Here is a 21,438-nt window from a genome sequence, read left to right as displayed (position 1 = left end):
TCACTACATCCACCATGAGGGGGATACAATCATTTTCATTCTTTTCCACGAGAGATTGGAAGGTCTAGAGAGGGTTACAACCTGGATCGCAGGGCTAATATGTGCGGGAGCCCGGATTGGAACCATCGCTCACCTCCTGGTCCATACGCCTAACTCTATGCTCTCCTGTTTTCTGGTGAGCTGGCTCTTACCACCCATGATCTTATCTACCTTTCCACACCAGGATGGTTCTTCTAGAGGTGTAAGCCCCATAATTTGGCATGTGTTGATATTGTTCATGCAGGGAAGACATGCTGTCTTTGCGTAGAAATGTGGCTCTTTAAGACAGATCACTAAATCAAGAGTTCAGAGTGCTCTTGACCATTAACACTGCTCATGCTTTATTGTTACCGTCTCCTCCTCCATCACGAAGGTAAACTCCCTGGAGATGGAAGCCATGTCTGGCATGGGATCTCTCAGTCCACACTGTGCCTGGCCTGTGGAATGTGGTCAGTAAATCTTGGCTGGGGAAACATCTAGAGTACTTTCTAAATTAAATTGTTAAGTCAATAAACACTAATCTGATATCTGCTTTGTGCAAGGGACCTATCACACCCTCTTTGGTCTGAAATCTCAATGCCAGACCACCGGAGAGCATTTCTACGGCCCTCTTCCGCCAGCCTGGCCCTGTTCCTTCTGCCCTTGAGGTCTTATCCCTGGAGCAGCCCTGCCCTCGCTTCTTCAGACCCTCTTTGGTCTGAAATCTGAAATGTGATTAATTAGAGTTCAGAGAAAATCCTCAAGGTCTAGTTCAGGTGAATGTTATGCTTCAACCAGGAAAGAACTGTAGCCAATCACATTTTTATTGATGTTAATTACCATGAATATAATAATAATATTAAAATAAAGCATATTTTAAAAATATAGCACAACACACAAACCTATTTTAAAAGAGTTTCCAAAGACATTTGGGTGAAACCAGTTGTACCATTACCTTTACTTTTCATAAAATTCTATACTTTATTTCACTTCATATTTCACTTTCAGTGTTTACAATTTCAGAAGTCCTCTAAAACCTCCAGAAACTTGTCCTGGAGTGGAGTAACATTTTTCTTTTCTATATAGTGTACAGCAGTGGCTCTCAAGTCCTAGGGTGCATCAGGGGTACCTGGAGGCCTTGCTAAACCGCAGACTGCCGGACACCCGCAGAGGTGCTGATCAGAGGTCTGAGGTGGACCAGAGAAACTGCGTTTCTACCAAGTTCCCAGGTGACGCTGATGCTAATGATCCAGTGACCACCCTCTGGAAACCACTGGCTCAGGAGACACTATTTTATCCAAGGTCATTTTATTTTTCTTGTTAAAGATCATGCCCAAATCCCAATGAACAAAAGATAACATAATAGTTTACATATGACAGGTATCTATATGAATATTAGCTTGACAATTGTAACTAAAAGGATGCTTGTTGTTATTTTGCAGACACTCCCATGGGTCTCCGGAGAGGCCAATTTATCAAGAAGTGAGCGTGCAAGCTGGCTCAAAGTTAAGGAGGGTGCTTTTTTTCTTTCTCACCCCTTCTCCTCACTCTTCAAATCCAGTGGGCTCTCCTCCATTACTACAGATTCTGTATTAAGGCTCATTGTTGGACCGGCCCTACGTAAAAATCCAAGTGACAATCCCCTGTTCTTTTAGTAAGCTTAACTGTACAGCCTGTTGAAATGGCTGATGGAACAAAGGGGAGAATGTACCTGGGGATCAACTGGTCTGAGCATGGGGGGTGTCCGAGCAGGCTGAACTCCACTGATACTGAAGGACTCCGACCTCGGGGGCAGGTTGGGGTCAGATATTCTGTTGGCAACCTTGTGAGGCATGGCCGGCGAACTCTGCCGGTTGAGCCTTGACCGCTCTTCTACCTAGAAGCCAAAAAAAGAAAGAAAGGTGCTTCAGTGGATAGATGGATAGAAGCTGATTTACTGCCTCCTAAGGATTATCTGTAGTCACCTGCACAGCCATTTTTGTGTCCCTCTGATCAATTCAGTTTAAGGGGCCCAGACTCTCCATACCTGCTGTGCATCGAGAACTCTTGAAAAAGCTCTTTTCTGTCGGAGTAAACACTAGCTCAAAAAACGCAGAATGCATTTTTCCTATCACCCTTCTGATTCCCAGATTCTTGTGCTATTTCAGTTAGCTGGGAATTTGGGACCTGCTTAAGAGTTTATCTTGCACTGACTGGATATCATCTTGCCGATCGGTCACAAAGCCACTGAGTCAGTGAGGGAGATGAGGGAATGGAGTGGGCATCGAGACTGCTCAGGAGGAAAGCAGAAAACAGCTGGGAGCTGACTCGGGGTGCAGGGGAGGGAGTTTCCTCCCTACTGATAGACAAGCAGCTGTTTCGGGCGCTTCCTTAATGAGCTGGCCTGTCTTCAGATGTCCTCTACTGTTTTTTTCCCCTCCTTGGGACCCTTTCTTTTCACTTGTCTCCCTGCTCCCTAAAATACATCTTTCCATGTCCAGCCTGGACTCCACTGCCTCACTCTCCCCACCTTCTCTCTCTTTGTCCCTGCGTGGCATTTCTTCTTGCTCCTTCCCCTCTTCTCTCCCCACCTCCAACCCTCTCTCTTCCTCACTGCCCTTGTCATCCCCTTTCTTGCTGAGTCTGTCTCAGCGAAAAGCAGGTGACTGATCAGAAGGGTCCCACAGCAAAGGCTCACGGTCCCAGGGAATGCCCTTTTTATGGGGAAGATTCCCCTCAGTTCATGTCTGCAGCAGACAGAAGGTCACAAAAGCTATTTCCAAATGGAAATTTCAGTGAACCAGGTGTACACTGCAAGGCATGACTTAAGACCTTTGACAACCTCAGGGGTCTAGGACTTCTCTTTCACATCCATCCCAGCCTGTCCTTAATTTCTTTCAGGTCAGTTTGGCAGCTGCATTTGCCAAACCCGCTGGGCAGCCCACCCACCTGATGCCTCTTCAGTGCGAGCCTGAACTCCCTTTGCTGACTCACTGATGAGGGTTCCAAGGGCCTGTCCTGGAAGCCACATGCAACTCAAGACATACCCGTATGGAACTCTTTATTCATTTCACTGCCTGATTTGAAATAAAAATTCAAAAGAGCTATTCTTTCCCATCCTTCCTATTTCATTTTGAGTCTTTCTAGGAGCAGACTCAGGGGCGCCTGGGTGGCTCAGTCGGTTAAGCGTCTGCCCTCGGCTCAGGTCATGATCCCAAGGGTCCTGGGACCGAGCCCCACATCAGGCTCCCCGCTTGGCTGGGAGTCTGCTTCTCCCTCTGTCTCTCCCCTTGGCTTGTGCTCTCTCTCTCTCTCTCTCTCTCTCAAATAAATAAACTCCTTTTTTTTAAAAAAAGAAAGATTAGAGGCAGACTCAGTCTCATATACAGAATAAGTCTGTTTTTTAAGCCCTCATACTAACTACAAACATTCTAACATAATAAGGTATGCTGCAGAATAGAAGACCGTCCCCCCACTTCTACTCAAGGGTAACTCAACATCTCTTCTCCCACCGTGGCTGTGCAGGGTACATACAATTGGCATCCCAGTTGACTTTGCTTTTGAGACTCCAGGTCCCAGAAGCTTACCACACACCAAACAAGGTTAGCTACCAAAAGCCAGATCTATAAACCAAAACATGTATACTTTGTGTATGCGTGTGGGCAAAGTATCACATCAGCAGGAATTATTTGGCTGTTGCCCTGAGCAAAAGAAAAGAATAAAGCCAGTTTTGAGCTGAGACCAGAAAGAAGAGAAAGTCCCACAAAGACAGTGATAGACCAACTGAGAGCAAGCCATGCAATGTATTGCTTTTCTAAATACTATACTCTTTGAAAAGAAAGTGACTATTTCCAGACCACTGGAATTGGTCAAATATTAGCCACTTTCTTATTTCCATGGAAGATCATTAATAGCAAGATCACATGTATGAGCACCCCCCTCACCATCCAAACTGCCACAGTCCAAGCCACTTGCTGTCTGAGCTAAAGGAACCCAAGAGATTCAGACATATTTTCAGACAAATTTTCAGATAAATACCTGGCTATCCAAACCGTAGCCACCTGTTACCCAACAGTCAGGAACCAAAGACATTCAGAGTGGAGACTACTTGCCATTATTATTTTTTTAAGCTGTAAAATACACTCAGTTTTAAACACATACTTAGAGGCAGCACACTAAGGACAGCACTAGAAAAAGTCTGCCTTGAGGGGTGGAGTCAAAAAAGACTCCAACTTGAGCAAAGAAACCATCTTTGAGATAAAGAATTCTTTTGGTAAGAGCCCAGCAGCAAGGTTCCAATGAAGGAGGTATTCTTGCCTCAGGCCACACAGGCTCAAGAACTGTCAGGGGAAATGAACAGGACAGAAAACTGAGGGGCTGACTCTCATAGGCAGTTAATGAGTTCAATTAGTTGTGGATAACTATTACTAATGTACCTCTAATAAAGTTTCCTTTGCTTTCTATCAGTTGGTTTACATACTAAATCCTACCATTCGTATGTGTCAGGCTGTACCATTCTAAAATATGTGGTATAAATAAGCTATTGTTAAGCTTTGCAAATTATTTCAGGATGATTCAATTTGGTGAAATCTCCTGGGTTGGAACTTGTCCAGAGTAGTCTGAAAATCTATGAGAAAGGTGTAATAATGAGCCATCTGGCTATGGACTTTGTCTCAAGAGAAGCTCGTCCTAAAGTTTTTAGAAAGAGAATGCTGCCCACTGCTTTTGCACCAAAGGAACAGCATGAGGACTGCAGCAAAGATAGCAAATCAAACATCCTACTATCAAACAGACAAAGGAGAAGCTGGGTGGTGTATCTAGCTCAGGCCCTTTCTGATTATTTTGATACTGGGCAAAGGCCTGTCTTCTGATTCACCACATCTCATTCCTACTAACTGAAAAGGAGATGGATAAGTGAGTGAGACAAAAAAAAAAAGTGGGTTTTTTTTTTTTTCCACCCAGAATAAGGATATATGTGATTAAACAGCAGGGTACAATGAAGATGTGTTTCCATCTGTCTTATGTGATACTAAAAATAAATCTATGAGCTGAGCCTCTGCTCCAACCCCCTGTTCCAAAAAGATGTCAAATGTCAGAAGTACCACCAAAAAAGAATGTTCTAATAGCAACAAACATAGAGTGTCAAGGTGCTGGACCATGACAACAAAAGATATCTGTTATGAAGGATTCTATACTTGAAGGGATTATCAGTGAATATAGAGAATAAGATTAGGAGAGAATGATCAATTTTAGTACAAAAGCAATTTTTTTTCCTTATCAAAAGGATCATTTTAACATCAAAACTAAAACTTGGAGAGGTTTAGATCATCTCTGCAGAAATGCTTTCCTATGTGTTGCCGCATTACAGGGAGAAAAAAGAAACATAATTGTGGTCTCAGAAATAAAATTCTGCTCCAGGCCTGGCTGTATTGTCCATGGGGTTCTATAGAAGTGATGTTTAAGGCCTCTGAGACACATAAAAGGCTATATAAACAGAGAAGACCTGAAAATCAATTTGTTGATTACAGGATTTCAAAAAATTTCTCAAAATAAATAAAAATGTGTTTAAACATGTATAAAAGGAAACATATCAATGTCAATTGTTAAATTACTTTGTACATTGACAACAATTCATAGCGTGCAATGTCTCACTTAGCAATAATGAATGATAGCTGCTGAGAGAAAAATTTCAAAACAAAATTATAACAGTAATTTTTTAGATGTTGACAGCAAAAATATATTTACGACGTCATATGGGTGCATTTTTATAATATTTTATATGATGCAGCATCCATGGGGTCTATGAAGGCCTAGAAGGCCTTACTTAAAAGCTTATTTATACATGGTGAATTAAACACAATCATATGGGAATCCCTTTTTTTTTTTCCAACCGAACAACTGATGCTTTTGTTTTAACTGGCAATACTGAAGAAAGAGAAAGAACTCAACCAATAACCTTTAAGCGCTCATTAGACACTTTAGGACCCTGCATCCGCTGGTCACATAAACAGTGGAGTCATATTGTTCTTTGGCAAAGCCACAGGAGCAGATGGTGACCGAGCAAGATTGAGGCTATCCCTTCTCCTGAGGCACCTCTGAGAGCAGGGGAGACTCTCATTCATGTGAAATGCTTAAAATGGACCCTCATCTGAAGACAAGAGCCTGGACTACTTGTCCAATATCCACTCTTAATCAATGACTCCAGAGAACAGTATAGGTCTTCATGGGGATGGAGCATGTAACTTAAAAATAATAAGGCAAACCTTTCGCAAGCTGAGATGGGACATGAAGAAGGGTGCGTGTATCAAGGGGAGACATGGGTCGGGGAGATGGGGCTGCATGTGGACTGCCCTTGTGAAATCTAAACCAGAACCAACAGAGGCAAAACACTTACTCCCTGTAGGTGACAGTGGCCTTGGAAACAAAATATTTGACTGTGTTGAAGACTAGATTTCATGTGTATCTGCACAGAGCCTCTTGTTTCAAAGGTATATTCACAGACACGATGGCCCGGGGCATTCCCGAAAGGCAGGGAGTGCAGGTGGGGACGCTGAGCCTCAGGAAAGCTCCGAGACGCGTCCCAGGTCACCCAGCCAGAAGGCGGAAGAACCTGAACTCAAATTCCTTACTACTTTCCATGTCTCTCTTATGCCAGATTGTAAGAGAGCGAAGCAGAAACTGAGGAAAGAAGGGGGCAGAGCTGTACACTCTCTAAGTGGTAATCTGGGACCTCATATATAAAATGACTCGTATAAAAAGGGGAAAAAACACACATCAGTGTAGAGTAGGGAAAATCAATTGGAGGAGTTCTTACATGCAGGGATTTCAGAGTCCAGTGGGCTGATGAGATATAAAGAGACATCCTGGCCCATCGTTTGCCAAATAAAACCATGACCAGATGACTGGAATGCATCACAGAGTAAGAACATGATGGAGTGTTGAAAAAAAATTAAAATACAATCTCATACAGTATTCATGTAGAGAGAGCATTCTGTCACTGCTACGTGTTCATGAAAATTTAAAAAAATATGGGGAGGGGGCACACGCAATTACTACCAGACCCAATCACATGCCATTTGAAGGAAAAGGAATCTGCCCCATTAGAAGCAAAAGGTATTATAAGAAAAGGAATCTCCATCTTGCAAAAAGTGGTAATGAGAAAAATAAGATCTTCAAGTTTTGCTGATGTTTAACAGAATATCATACTGATGTTTTTACAGAAACAAATCTGACTTCCATCCTAATCCAGAAATGGCCAAGAATTTGCAAAGGGTGAAAATGCCCCCACCCCTCCTTTTAACAGAGACAGGAATGCTTCTCTCTGACTGAAATCTGAAAATCCCAGTCAATGTGACAGTTAGGACAGATAGAATACTCTGTCAACAAAGAGAGGGAAGAGCTCGACAAGATTTGCAAATGACAGAGTATTTTCATTCCTTCTTATTACATCCAACAAATTAATGAGAAAGCTAATGTGAAATGCAATGATGACTTATGTTTTACAAAATGAAGCAACAAAATCACCGAGGGTGAGGCACTGTAACATTACACCAGCTAATGAAAAACTGTCCGTTTGAAAAAAGGAAGAGAAATAAGGGGATGAAAAAGTAACCAAAGAGGGACAAACCATCCTGGGGAGGAGGTAGAGAGCTGAGTTAGAAGACAAATATGGCACAAGTCACAGAGGCTGCTGGGGGAGGAGATGGCTGGGGGGTGTCTCAAGGGCACAGGGGGCAAAAAAGGTCTGGACCCTGCATCACAGAAGCCCGTGGCATGGGCACAGCTGCCCAATCCTCCCTGGCAAGGATAATTTCCATTTTATGCCCTGGTAGAGGATGCATTTGAAAAAGAAAGGGTACCTTTTATTCTAACTCCTAAAGAGAGTTTGACTCAGGTTCTTTTTCTTGGCTGATAATTAAGATACGGCTGGGCTCGAAATTCTGTCTGTATCTAAAGTTTTGAAATGTATTTTGCCGTCTAGCTACTTCCAGCTCCATCTACCTCACTACTATAGGAAAAGAAACCTTTAAATAGTGCTCGAGAAGTGCATACATTGCTATGAGAAGCATTAAAATGTCAAGAAGAGAAGGACCCTCACACCCGGTTTTGTTCCCATTTTGAGAAGTGGGTGTTAAGAAAATGATGAATCAAAGCAGACAATTATTTGTTCTTATTTGTATACGAGTCACTCCGATCCCAAATTTAGCACCGTCACTCATTCTGTGATCTAAATGTTTCATCTCTCTTCTAAAATATGAACACCCACTCTAAGACTGGGGAACTGCTTCACAAATAGGTTGGTTAGTTGGAAGCCGGATTACGTTAACCACGCCCAGGAGGATAGGACTGAATATGCATCCCAAAAGAATGTTCCCACATATGTCTAGAACTGCATGAAGCCCAAAGAAGAGCAACAGCTGCGAGGAAGCCAGGGACCTTGGAAGATGTCACCCACCGGAGGTGGCCCAGCTTTATGATGGCCAGGGAACCTCACATCGGGAGTTCTTGCTGACATGGCTGGGTTGTTTGCACGCCCAGCTGCTGTGTTTCTTTCACTGCTAAAAGCTTGGTCAGGAAGCACAGGGGAATTAGAAGGTCTAGAAAACCACCTCGCTGACATCTGCAAAGATTGGCCCCCAGGAATGCCATGGCTTCTGAGAGCTCGGGAACCGAGTTCTGAACAGAGAGGATAGGCCAGGAAACTCAGAGAGGAGGACAAAGAGTAACTAGGTAACAGCGGAGTCAAAGTGATTAAGTTCACATCAGAATGTGCTGGGTAGAGGTGGAAGGAAGGACGTGGGGAGTGCTCCAGGCTTTTCCCCCTTTTCTGGTACATTTGTGCATGAGGGAGCTGCACAGGGGAAAGAAGGAATTCTGGGATGCTCTGCAAAGAATCATGGTCTTCTCCAATGAGCTCTGTAGGTGTCCCTCTCCTAAACTCATGCTCGGGGCTGGGAACATGGAGGGCCATGTAGTCATGCATCAAGAAGAGGTCATTTAGCGATGCAGCACTTCTTAGAGGCGTTGAGGTACTTGGAAGGATGCATACATTCATGCCCCTCCTGCCCCCAGGTCCACAGGAGTCTCTAAGGCCCGCCTTACTTGCAGTGATGGACAACTTGGGGCTTGTCACTTTGAAGATGTTGGGAGAGGACACACAAATGACCTTAGATCCTAACTCTTGAGTTGGACTACATCCTTGGGAGTGAGATCGCCTTGGGGATCTCACTGTGGTCCTTGAGGCTTCCCGAGCCTTCAGTTGTTCTTCAAGACCAACTTTAATAGGACAAGCGGGTCCACCTTTCTTCCATGAGTGATGCTCCAGCAGGAGTCTTGATCTGGAATCATTAATTTCTGCAGGTGCTCCTGGCATTAGCTTAGTGGAGCCTAGTTTTTCAGCCTTCTGAACACCTGCCACGATCAGGAGCTGTGAGTGTGGCTTAGCTGAGGGTTTCAACTTGGCAGGGCTAGAAAATGGTTTAGCAGTGGAGGAAGGCGGCACGTCTCTGCCAGCCAGGACGCATGTCAGCTGCTGTCTAACAGCAGAGTGATTCTGCTTAGTTGGAAGAACAGGTGGGTTATTAAAGGGTCGGTGCTGTACCTGGGAGTAGGATCACAGAACTGAGTTATTGATCTAAGAGAAAGAGGCGGCTGTTACAGACATAGGTAAATACAAGTCATCTTTATAGACTCTAAAGGAAAGTGATCAAAAACATTCTTTACGTGAAATCAAACGATTTTATCTACAGATTCAGTTTTTTAAGTTTTAAGAGAAAAAAAGTTTGATTTTTGTAAAAACAGCACATGATCATTAGAAAAGATTTAAACAATATATAAGAATACAAAAAAAGTTTAAAGAAAATACACCGCAGTTTCTACTGCCCTTAAGCAATCATCATTAACATTAGGGCAACATCATTTCAAGCATTTTCTATACATACATAAAAGAGAATAAAAAATATAAAAAGACAGAAACATTTTTGTAAAAATAGGACCTTATGTAAGAAATCTAGTTCTGGTAAGACTGTAGTCTAGATAACTTGAAATGAGCTCTAGCTATAAATACCTGAAGATAGAAGAACAAAATACAAAATAACACCAACATCCTCTTAAATGAGTAGCTCTGCTCACAAGAAAATAAAGGAAATCTCTGGGTGCCGCAAACAATGACAGAACAGAAAACCAGGCTGCTATGCACATGAGCTGACACAGTGACTCTTGGGAGGATGGTTAATCTTGGCTGATCTTGTTTCCTTGCTTTGCCCGTTTGGTTATCACCTTTTTTTCCTACCATCCAAATAGTTTTTAATTAGACTTTTAAAACAGCTCACCACAAAGCCCAGTTCTTGAAAAGCCGTCCTCACTCTAGTAGTTGAATTGCAAAAGAACTACAAATGACCTCTGATCCCAGAAGTGGTCACCACAACCACAGGTCTGGGACCAACCGTGTGTCCATGTGTACCATGACAACAGGGTGTCAGTGACAGTGCTAATGATCACTTTCAGGGTCCAGGTACAGACAGGAAAGGATTCAACCTAAAATTCCCTGAGTCTTTATTAAATCACATTCTTTCAGGGGAAAGTCACTAAAAATCCTCATGCCACAAACCCACTCGGACACCTAAGGGAAAAATGATTTTTCTACTTCCTGCTATTACTTACAAAAATCCCCTATATCCATGAAGATAAAAAAAAAAATCCCTGAAAAACAAAAATCACTAATGGATTAAGATGCGTTGTCAATTCTCTATGCAAATAACAATTATGGCTCTTCCAAAAGTAAAGCATGCACTTCTTATGATGAATTATTTTCCAATTGTGTAGCACTAGTTGAATTCTCTGCTTCTCTTGGGTGAACTCACCAGAGTAACCAGCCTGGCCAACAGGACATGGTTATACTCGTTAGTGCACTTACCTCCTTGGCCCATGCTGGTTTCTCGCTAGGACTCATCCCTTCTTTGTAATGGTACAGTGGCTTCTTCTCCACAGGCCTCTGCTCCTGTCGTTGATGCTGGAGAGACACCAAGTAGTCTCTCTCTTGCTTTAGCTGTCTCTGTAGTCTTTCTGCTTGTCTCTGTTCTTCCAATTGTTTGCGCTTATATTCCTATCCGGACCAGAAAAGAGAAGCAAAGAAAAGGCCAAATCACCATATGGAAACCACTGGCCAGCACTGGAGAAGCATGCAATTCAGCCAAAAGAGATGATAACAAGAAAAGCCAACAGAACCACAGAAGGATGTCAGGGCGTGCCACGGGGCCGGGGCTTAGCGTTTCCCGAAAACACTACTGCTTTAATGGCAATCCCTATAGAACACCACCCCTTGCAAGGTGACTTGTCCCTGACTGGGGACCAAGGAAGTAGCAAAAATGAGGACATCTGGATGGTCAGCGCATAACCCCTGTAAGGAGCCATCCACTTCCCGGTTTGGTAATTAAACCACTCAGACATGTCCACTTAAGTACAAAACTAAATAAGTAGCTACAGATATTCTCAAATCATTTTTTGTTTCACAAAACTTGGACCAACAAAGGCCATTAGCAAGCGTATGCACAGGCTAAAAAATATCACAGAAGTTCAGTTAAAAAAAATGTATCAAAACAGCTCATTTGGAGAGCAGGGCGATAATAATAAAAAAGTACTTCAATAAGAAGCCATGTGAGCAAGCAGGGAACACAAAATGTTCCCATCGTAAGGGTAAAGCTAATAGTCTACAAATGAAATATGACTGCAGAGCTGAGTGGGTTCTTACAGAAGAGGTGCATTTTGCTGTGATTGTATTCCAGCATGTTGCAAATGACCTTAAAAATTACTCTGCAATAAACACAGTGGGTCTCGAAAACAGCCTGAACTTGTAACAAGCCTGGATTCAGGCTCAAGTTTCACAAAGAGAAGGAATTACTAAAGAATGCATGATAAGGGTCTCCAATGTATTAAGATGGCCAACTAGGCCAGGAAGTGTATTGGGTTTCCAGGAGACTTTTGAGGTCCACGAGGTTTGGAGGGCACCCCCTTGTGGACTGGCATGTTAGGCGGACACACTGTGACGCACACGTGCGCGCGCGCACACACACACACACACACACACACACACACGCACGGACACGCGCGCGAGCGCGTGATGGACACAGAGCAGGTGGCTGGCCCTCGGCTTTCCCATTACCAGAAGTAGAGCTTGTTCATGCAGTAGCTGCTGCTGCAAGATCTCTAACTGTCTCTGCTCCTCCTCTAACTGTCGCCTGATGTACTCCTGGAGAGGTAAGCAGCAGAGCATTCAGAGGAACACAAAGAGAGAAAGAGAGAGAAAAAGAACCGGTAATTTCTTTTAGATGACAAGAGCTGCCAAGTAAAGTGTGGAAGGAAGGAGGGGAAAAAAAAAAAACAACCCAGACACCTCCTCACCAAACAGGAAAAGAACCGAAGCAAAAGCATTTCAATGCAGTCAAAAGCACAAGTCCTGAACCTGCAACAGCCGACTGAGGGGGCTCAGTGCTTTGCTGTGACTGTTCAGTTTTAATAAACCCAGCTACATTTTCAAGCTTTTCATTGCAGGTTCCCTCTTTATGGGCGCCACCTCCCCCCCCCCCCCGGAATTAACAATGCTATCAAGTTCCAAGGCTCCTGTGCAGGCGGCAGGAATAAAATAATTGTGGAATGCCCGCAGGCGCGGTCTTTGTAAGGGACCCACCCTGCAGAGCGCCACTGTGCTGTCAAATGGTGGTTCTAACAAAGACAGAGGACCCTGCATCTGTGGCTCAGGCATGGAGACCAGAGATGGCATGAGCAGAAAAGCCCTTCTGAAGCGATGAAAGAGGACCATGTGGCTCATTTATCATGCTTTGGCACTACCTTCAAAGTATATACCCAGGGTGGGGAGAACCCAAAGATCAAGGTTATGTCGGGGGACTTGGGCCCGGGTAGGAAGCGCGGCTCAACGTAACGAGGGGGCATTGCCAAGGCTGTGCGTTTGACTTCTTGAATAGGTGAGAATAGCAGCTTGAGAAAGAGTAAAAACCTGCTTAAACTGAGCAGTCCTAAGAGAAGGTGACCCACACCCCAGGGACGGACGGACGGATGGACGGCTGGCGCTGGAGCTCCCACTGGGGCCATCTGTGGGCTCCGGGCCCTGCCGTACCTGCTCATGCTCCGCGCGCCGCCTCTCCTCCTCCCGGCGCATCTGCTCTTCATAGTGCCGGCGCTGCTCTCTCTCCTGCTGCTTCCGCAGCTCCTTCTCTCGCCTTTGTTGCTGTGGGGCCACAAGCAGACAACCATGAGGGACACGGGCCTGGGGCGGAGCTGTGGGGAAAGCAGCAGCGAGAGCTGCCGATTCGCAGACGTGTGCCCTTCTCCATAGTTGCCTACGTACCCAAAGGCTCTTCCTGTCCTGTGCTCTTGGGGGGGACTTGCTGGTGAGGATGGGGGGACAGAGAGCAATTCACTGTCATGCAAATACCCTGCCATTTCCCATGCAAGTAGACTCCCCAGCTTTACTCCTCCCATTTCCTGTTAAGTGCATTCTCCTATTGGCGGACGGTGGTACTAATGACATATCATCAAACTGTTTATATCAGAGTCTATGGGTTTTAAAACATTTCCAATGCTCATGTCATTCAGTCTTTTCGACACCACCTAGGGCAAACATTTCATAGAGAAGAGAAAGCAAAATCCATTGAAATGAAGTGACATATTTAAGGCCATACAGTAATTAGTGGCCGAGAGTACAACAGAATTCATTGACTCTGACGCTGTCCATTACCCTACCTGATACATCACGCCGCCTTTCTTTATTTTCTGGAGTAGTCACTTGTGAGTGTCAATTTCAACTTCTCATTCAAGTAAGACCCTTAAACTCATCATCCTTAGCTCATACAATCACCATGCCCCCAACAGTGGAGAGTGTGGTCAGCACCTTTCATACTTTATCTTATTTAATCTTCACAAAAATCTGCTGATGCAGTTATTCTTATTATCCCCATCTTATATGAGAAAACTAAAGCACAGGGAGATTAAGCAATTGTCAAAGGTCATCTTCATGTTCAAGGTCATGCCCCAGTAAGTGGTGGAACTCGATTTCAAAGCTAGGCAATGCAACTCCACAGTCTGAATTCAGTCATTACAGAAGATGAAGAAGCACCAGGAGTGATAGGAAGATCACAAATTAATCCAGCTCTTTATTATGCTCTCAGAAAAGGAGATCATCTTAGGAATAATGACAGGAGCCAATGTTTCTCAATGGGACAGTATCGTTCCCCAATCCCTGGAGCATTTGGAATGTGCAGGGGCATGGCGGAGTTTTTCTGGTGGTCTCTGAGACTAGAGGCCTTGACTGGCACTTAGTATGAGGAGCCAGGGATGCTGAACATAGCATTATGCTCAGGACCGTCACACATCACAAAGTGTTTTCCTATACCACAGGCTGTTAGCGCTTCTTTCGAGAAGTGCCACAGCCTTTGGTGTCGGCGCCCTGTGCTGGCATTAGGATTTCTTCTTCCTCAAATATGAGGTTTGGGGGAACCCATCGGGGGGGGTCCATTCCCCTTTAACATTCTCAACAGCAGTTCACTGCCTGGCTGAGATACTATGAGTTATCCAAAACAGCATGGATTGTGACCAGATCACACTGAAAGAGCTTTCTAGGACAAAAGCTCTCTGTCACAGCCCCAGCTAAACCAAGCAGACATTCAAACCTCCAAAGAACCCACAAACAAGGAGGCCTTCCCAATGTGGCTCCCGCTTGCAATCCACTGGTCCTGCTGTCTTCCAATGACCACTGAGGCTTGGAGATAAGCTACAGTTTTTTGAGTCTCAATATCTATCCCTTCTAGATCAACAATTATTTGTCCTCCTTAGATTGCAGGCAACAGAAAGCCACTGGAGGACTTTCTGCAGTCAAGTGCCATGACCAGACTTGCATTTTCAAGGGGCCTCCTGACAGCCACGGGAGGGGGCAAGACTGGAAGCCGAAGTGCAGGGCTAGGCCATTCTAGGGGTGCAGGCAGAAAATGACAGGGCACCGATGAGTGAAGCAGAGGCAGTGGGAGAGTCCATGTTCATCACCGCTGCTGAGAATGGAGGCGCAGCCAAAAGGAAGACAGACTAAAAGCTATCCAGATTTCCAGCTCTTCTAATGGGACTGGAGTGGACGCCAACTTAGAAGTAGAAGTTAGAATTAAGCCAAAATCAAACAGGCAGGATTTGGGAACTATGGGGCTTGTGAGGGTGAGTGAAGTTCCTGGCCGAGGGGCAGAGCAGATGGTTTGAAACAGAGGAGGAAAAGCAGGTTTAGGGAAAGGAATGGGGGGTATATTGGAGGATAGGGATGGTCAAGCTCCAGATGTGTAATTATTTATTTTATAGAAAAATAGTACAGGAAGATGCGAGTAGAAAACATTTTCAGAGGGACTGACTGAATAATTTGGATTACAGACCCAAAACAGAGATCTTTCCAACACTCAACCCAAGTGAATCAATGCTAGCACAGAGGATAAAATAATTATGTTATAGATCTGGCTCCTGGCAGGAACTAGCCCTACTTTAACTAACATTTCAAGTTTTTTTACTCTCACCATTGGTCTCTTTCCTCACCAAAAAAATAATAAGAATAATAATCAAGGCTTTTGAAGTTTTAGCTGATTTTTATGTGAAGGATTTGTACATCTTCAACCCCTTTGCCGGGAATCAATACTGTTTTCTAATTACATGCCACTTAGGTCCTTGGGCAAGGTGTACACAGTATTGATTTCAACTCAGGAGGGTCTGTAGTTTCTGAGAAAGACACTCAGAAGTGACTAATAATTAATAATGATCTCACTCAGATCAGCTGCCGCTAACGCATGGAGGCATCTGCCAGGGCTTTGGCTCCTGTGGTGAGGTTGGAAAAATAAATCACTTCCCCAACATTCTGAGGGCACCTTGCCAATTTCCAGCTGCTGGGTTTCAATGTCAATGTCTTTCCTGGAAAAATCTTTGCTCTCTTTCCTCCTGGTCGTGGAACTGTTTGAGGGGACATACCAAAACCTGTCTGAGAAAGACCAAGTCCCCGACCTCAAGCAGACACCTCTACAAAGCTCTGACGACTCTTGCTAGAAGTAGCTCGTTGAGGTAAGGCCTGTGCTTGATTCCCATTGGACCCGCAGCCCCCCATGTGGGGCTGGGAACCTGGCAGGGACACAGAAGATTTTTTTGAACTGAACCAAGTAAGAAACTCGGGGCAAAAGAAGACAACACGATATCTTACATTTCTTTGGAAACATTTTCTGTCTTCTCAATCCTTAGAGTTTATATCACACTGTGCCTTAAATTATGGTTATCTGAGTATGTCTTCCCTACTCTACAATCTAGGTTGAAAGCTATTTGTGGGCAGGGTCTCTGTTCCACTCCACTTTTTCTCTCCCACTCAATCCCAGTAAATCCCTGATACCATTGATATTTGTTGCACTCAATACGGTCAACTGGGTAGCAAGAAAAGAGGAGAAAAGTTGGCAGGGCCTCAGACCACCCCTCCACCCTTCTATGACTTTTTCAGACAGCCCTTCTGGGCCTGAGTGTTCTTTTATGCTGAACATAGACAAGGCTTGAGAGTATTTTTCTAACCAGAGAGCCACCAATGACTGGCATTGGCATGGCACCTATTTGCCATCTTAAAGAAAGAGGGAAAATAAAATAAGGGAATAAGAATGTAAGCATTTCTAAATTTCATTTAAATTATGCATGCAGATGACAATGGTCCTGTTGTCAAAAAGGAATGGCTTAAACCAACTATTTCTAAAACTTCTGGCCGATGCCCCACCTTTACCGAACTGCCTAGAAGTATGTTTTCATCTACATCTTCTTCACAAGTTGTATCACTTAAAATTAGATATTCAATGGGTTCTTATAAGTTTCTTAAATTTTTTTCCTGGTTGGGGGATGATAGGTAATACCCACTCTCAAAATTTTCCAGGCCTTGCTCTATTGAAGCAGGTCACTGGGATCTTCTTGCCCCTCTGTCTTCTGTGGATGTTCCCAAAGAATAATTTTGTTTAGGGCAGTTTTGGTTCTCCCCTTGGGTGTTCCCCTGAGGCTACCTCTAAGTGGAGGCCGTGTGGCTGTACTTCAAGTATGTGAATTGGTTAGTTTATCCAAATAAAAAAAACCTGTTCCCTTGCGCAGGGGACCCTCAAACGTTATATGTTTCTCCCAAATTGATGATGCAGAATTTTGGCTCTTCAAATTCTTGCAGAATATCACCTTAACTCTTAAGTATTCAATTCTTCTTAAAGTTGTACCAAATAATCCTCATGGCTGATTGTCACAAAAGCCATGGTGTTGCTCTTTCTTTCCATGTTCCTTTTAGATGAAGTTTAACCAGCAGAAAAGTGTTAGCTCCACCAGGGTGCTCTGGCTCTTGCAGAAGTGACTGATGAACTGTCAGGCCATACGTTGCCCTTTACAATGTTATCCGGACAGCTGAATAGAGCCAAGCACTGTGTTTGTGGGAGGAACATCACCGCACACATTATTCACCGCATTACTCAACCACTACTAGGCAAGTGCACAGGCTCCCAGTTATCTCAGAATGCTTGCCTGAGTAACAAAGTTACTTGTATCCAATGGACAACATGAATCTCAAACCATTCGAGTTTGCCTCTTTTCTAAGTTGCTGGGGCCCTCAGAGTCAGACTGGTGGCCCCGTTCAGGCACCTGCGCCGGGCACCGTGTTATGCAGGCATTCTGTGAACTGACCCTACCCTGGCTTTGTCTTGTTTTCCTCTTCTGCTTTATAGTCCCTTCTTCTTAATTTTCTCTCTTTTTCAATTTTTAGTTGCTATATTAATCTTTGTAAGCCACCTTATGTCCTCTTTTTGGAACAAAGTAAAATCACAAAGAAGTGTATACACAAACAAATGAACAAAGAAATCTTGGCTCTCCACAGATTTTGAAACCCCAAAACCACCCTTGGAAAGATCAAAATGAGATAAACAAGAAATTGTTGGCTTGTAATTTGATTCTTTGTTTAAGAAGGTGGCACCTCTGTTGGTGTCACCTGAGCAAGTGGTTCAAGTTGTTTTTACAGCTGTGGGGGTCCATTTGCTCTGACCCCGCCATGCCCTCTCACTGAAGGGCTAAGTGAGCAATGATGACCCATGTAGAGCTGACTGGGACCGAAAGGGAAACAACAGTCTCCTTTCTGATCTAAACGATCATACCATGCACCCGAGCCAATGTGGCTAAATGCAGCTTACCCATCATTCAAGGATATAGAATCTTTTGGGGAAAAAAAGCACAGGAATATAATCTGTATGTACAGCAATTATTTTTACCTAAAAAAGTACTGCATCATAGATTATTCTAATTAGAGCCTCACATCAGCTCTGTCAGGTAAGCGACGCAAATGTCATTTTCTTTATTTTCCTTTCCAGACTCCCGAGAAGATTCATTGCCTTGTCAATGGCCGCATGCTAGGTTAAGGGAAAATCATGAAATGAATACAAGTCATCATATCGGGCACTGACTGTGGGGGTCAGGTATTTGCTTGGCTATTTACATGCTTCAACTCATTTAATCTCAAAATATGACTCCATACTTTATATTATTATTCCCATTTTACAGATAAGCAAATTGCAGCTTGAGAAGTAAACTGTTCCATGTCACTCAGCTGGAAAACGGTGGAGCTTGGAATCAAGCCCAGGTCGGTGTGACTCCATGCTCTTTCCACTCCATGTCCTACCACTTCCCAGCTCCTGGAAACTGCAAGAGTATTCCAGCAATTTGAGATGTAAGAGTTCAGAGCGTGCAGGGAGTAACAGACGAGCAAAAGATACCTCGTCTATCCTACCACCGTTAGCATTTCCTTCAATATCCTTAAGAAATTCCGGAGAGGATACTTGGCTGCTTTTTCTACTCACCAAATGTTCAAATTGAATTTGAATCTTATTCCCATGACATCCTGGTAGATTTGGGACTCTGGGTCTATCTTTTATATACATTACATTTCCCAACATACAGACTCAGAGATAACACTTACGTTTGAGAATTAATATCCTGTAGCTGCAGCAACATATCACTGGGAGAGGAGGGGGAAGTAAGAGAGGCTCCAGGGCTTGGAGAAAGAACACTGGACTGGAAATCGTAAGACCAGGTGCTGGTCCTACTCTGCCACCAAAACCAACATTTAGACCACAGTCTCAATAACTATTTGTTTAACAGATGAGAGAATGTTACATGACCTCGAATAAGTCACCTTAACCCAACCTTCAGCCCGGGAGCAGATTAGGTGATCTCACAAGCCTGTTCATCTGAGTCTAAGCAAGGGTGTGCTGGCAAAAACCTAACCAACAATTCAGAATGAGAAGTGAAACAGAGCAGAAATCTGCTTTGCTCTTGGACAGCTCCACTTGCTTTTCAATCTGAGTGACCTCCCGGAAATGGTGAGGGGAGCGCCGTGACTGCGGAAGACCGAAGTCGGCCTCCAGGAAACAGGCCAGCAGCTGCACGGGATCCAGTTGGGCTCCTTGGCAAGTACCTCAAACCATCCCCTCCACGAAGAAGCTCTCTGTTCAAAGACACTCGGAATGAAAGGACTCAGTGTGGTCTTTTGAATCGACCGCACAGCACACATGCCTCTCACTTAAATAGGACTGTTCTGTACAAGCTTTACAGCAGCTGTGAGGAGAGGCGTGCAAGCCTTCGGGCCTTCCGTTCGCCCATTTTAACATTTGCTCATGTTTCAGTTTCGGAAAGACCGTGGCAAACCAACCACTTGCAGGGCAAGGGCGCGATTCCCTGCAACTCACACCAGGATTCCAAACAAACACCAGGGGGTCCCTCTTCTGATGCCAGGCACCTCCCCGAGCCCTTCCCTCCTATTAGCTCACAAATTCTCCCCACAGCCCTGTGGGGCATGCACGGCTGTCACCACCCCCATTTGACAGATGAGGAAACCGTGGCACACACACATCGGTATCTTGCCCAAGTTCACTCACTAAGTGCAAAGCCAGGACGATACTCTCTGTCTGACTCTCGAAAGCCGCCTCTATGGATTCGAAAGCAGCTGGTTGAGACATCTACATTTAAAAAGTGAAAGATGTTGTCTTAGGCTTTTTCAAGTGGCCATTTCCCCTTCTTTTCATCTCACTTTTCAGAGAACTAGTGAGAAAGCTCAACAGACCAGATAGGCCTCATTCTTCACACTTACTTTATACTGCTGAAGTTTAACCATCCAACCTACCCATTCAGAGATTTCCTGGAAAATTAACTGCCTAAGTGAAGCTCTTCCCTGGGGCTCCCAGGCCAACTTTTGATCAGTAGGCAGCCCTATGGCTAAGCATTGTCTGAGTACCGTGTGCGAAGCCGCTTTTCATGCAAGTAGCACAAGGAAAGAAAGTTCTAACCAGACTGAGCTAAGAGAAGGCTTAATGAAGAATTCTGGGGCGCCTGGGTGGCTCAGTTGGTTAAGCGACTGCCTTCAGCTCGGGTCATGATCCTGGAGTCCCGGGATCGAGTCCCGCATCAGGCTCCCTGCTCAGCGGGGAGTCTGCTTCTCCCTCTGACCCTCCCCCCTCTCATGCTCTCTCTATCTCATTCTCTCTCTCAAATAAATAAATAAATCTTTAAAAAAAAAAAGAATTCTGGTCCTGCTTCTACAGGGGTGATCAAGCTCCTGATTATCTCTGGGCTGCAGTTTTACCCCGGGAGAGAGGCTTCTGGGGTTTTCCAGGGTATATAGGGAAGCCAGAATGACATCCTGAGCACCTATGACTTTGTAGGTTAGTGAAAAAGTCAAGGGCAGTTGTAACTCCAAATTCCTTCTCCCATCATTTGGAAGACTCTCAGATGGGGTCCTCAATAGGAGACTTAATAGGAGACTCTCAGATGGGGTCCTATGAAAACAAGCCCGTTATGGGCCCATTTATTAACACAATGTCCCGCATCTGAGATGGTACTGAAGATACTAAATTGTATTATACATAGAAAGGCTGACAGAAGAACATAGCTGAGGAAGAACATTCTCATTGCCACAAACATTTCTGGACCTGATGTGGAAGGTGATTTAAGTTTCCTTTGCCATAACTTGTGTTAATGCAGGAATATCGCAAGGACTTGAATCGTTAATAGGAGACATTTTCTAACATTAGGAGCTGCTCAAATACAGAATATGCTTCCTCAAGCCTCTAAGCATATAAGCAGAGATTATATGTGAAACAGGTTAAGTGACTATCTGAGGACCATTGTCAAAGGAATTCCTGCTTTGAGAGAAGAATTTGCTTAGATCACTTTTGAGGTCCCTTATGTTCCCCAGCCTCTATGATTCTACACAACTGCTCACTGAAGAAAACAAGAGGGGAAATGAAGACAACTCAATCTAAAAGTCACGTGAAATAATACTTTCTGTGAAAATATTGTTGCCAAAGTTCTATGGTTAGGGACAACCAAGAATATTGTTGGCAAAACACAGAGATGCAG

The 21,438-nt window shown here is 44.3% G+C and overlaps 1 protein-coding gene across 2 annotated transcripts in view; it reads right to left on the bottom strand.

Annotated features, from left to right (window-relative positions):
* TNIK (TRAF2 and NCK interacting kinase) overlaps positions 1-21,438 on the bottom strand; it is a 382,067-nt gene that overhangs the window by 59,721 nt on the left and 300,908 nt on the right. For both annotated transcript variants that reach the window (XM_028100807.2, XM_028100808.2), the window contains exons 13-15: positions 13,130-13,240; positions 10,913-11,101; positions 1,730-1,894 (exon numbers count right to left, since the gene is read on the bottom strand). In XM_028100807.2, coding sequence (XP_027956608.1) covers positions 1,730-1,894; positions 10,913-11,101; positions 13,130-13,240 — 465 coding nt within the window. The remainder of the gene's footprint in view (positions 1-1,729; positions 1,895-10,912; positions 11,102-13,129; positions 13,241-21,438) is intronic.

Source organism: Eumetopias jubatus, unplaced genomic scaffold, assembly GCF_037043125.1.
Source record: "Eumetopias jubatus isolate StellerSeaLion01/CBP00866 unplaced genomic scaffold, mEumJub1_p1.0 scaffold_1, whole genome shotgun sequence".
Taxonomy (NCBI): domain Eukaryota; kingdom Metazoa; phylum Chordata; class Mammalia; order Carnivora; family Otariidae; genus Eumetopias; species Eumetopias jubatus.
This window is presented reverse-complemented; position numbering and strand designations above follow the sequence as displayed.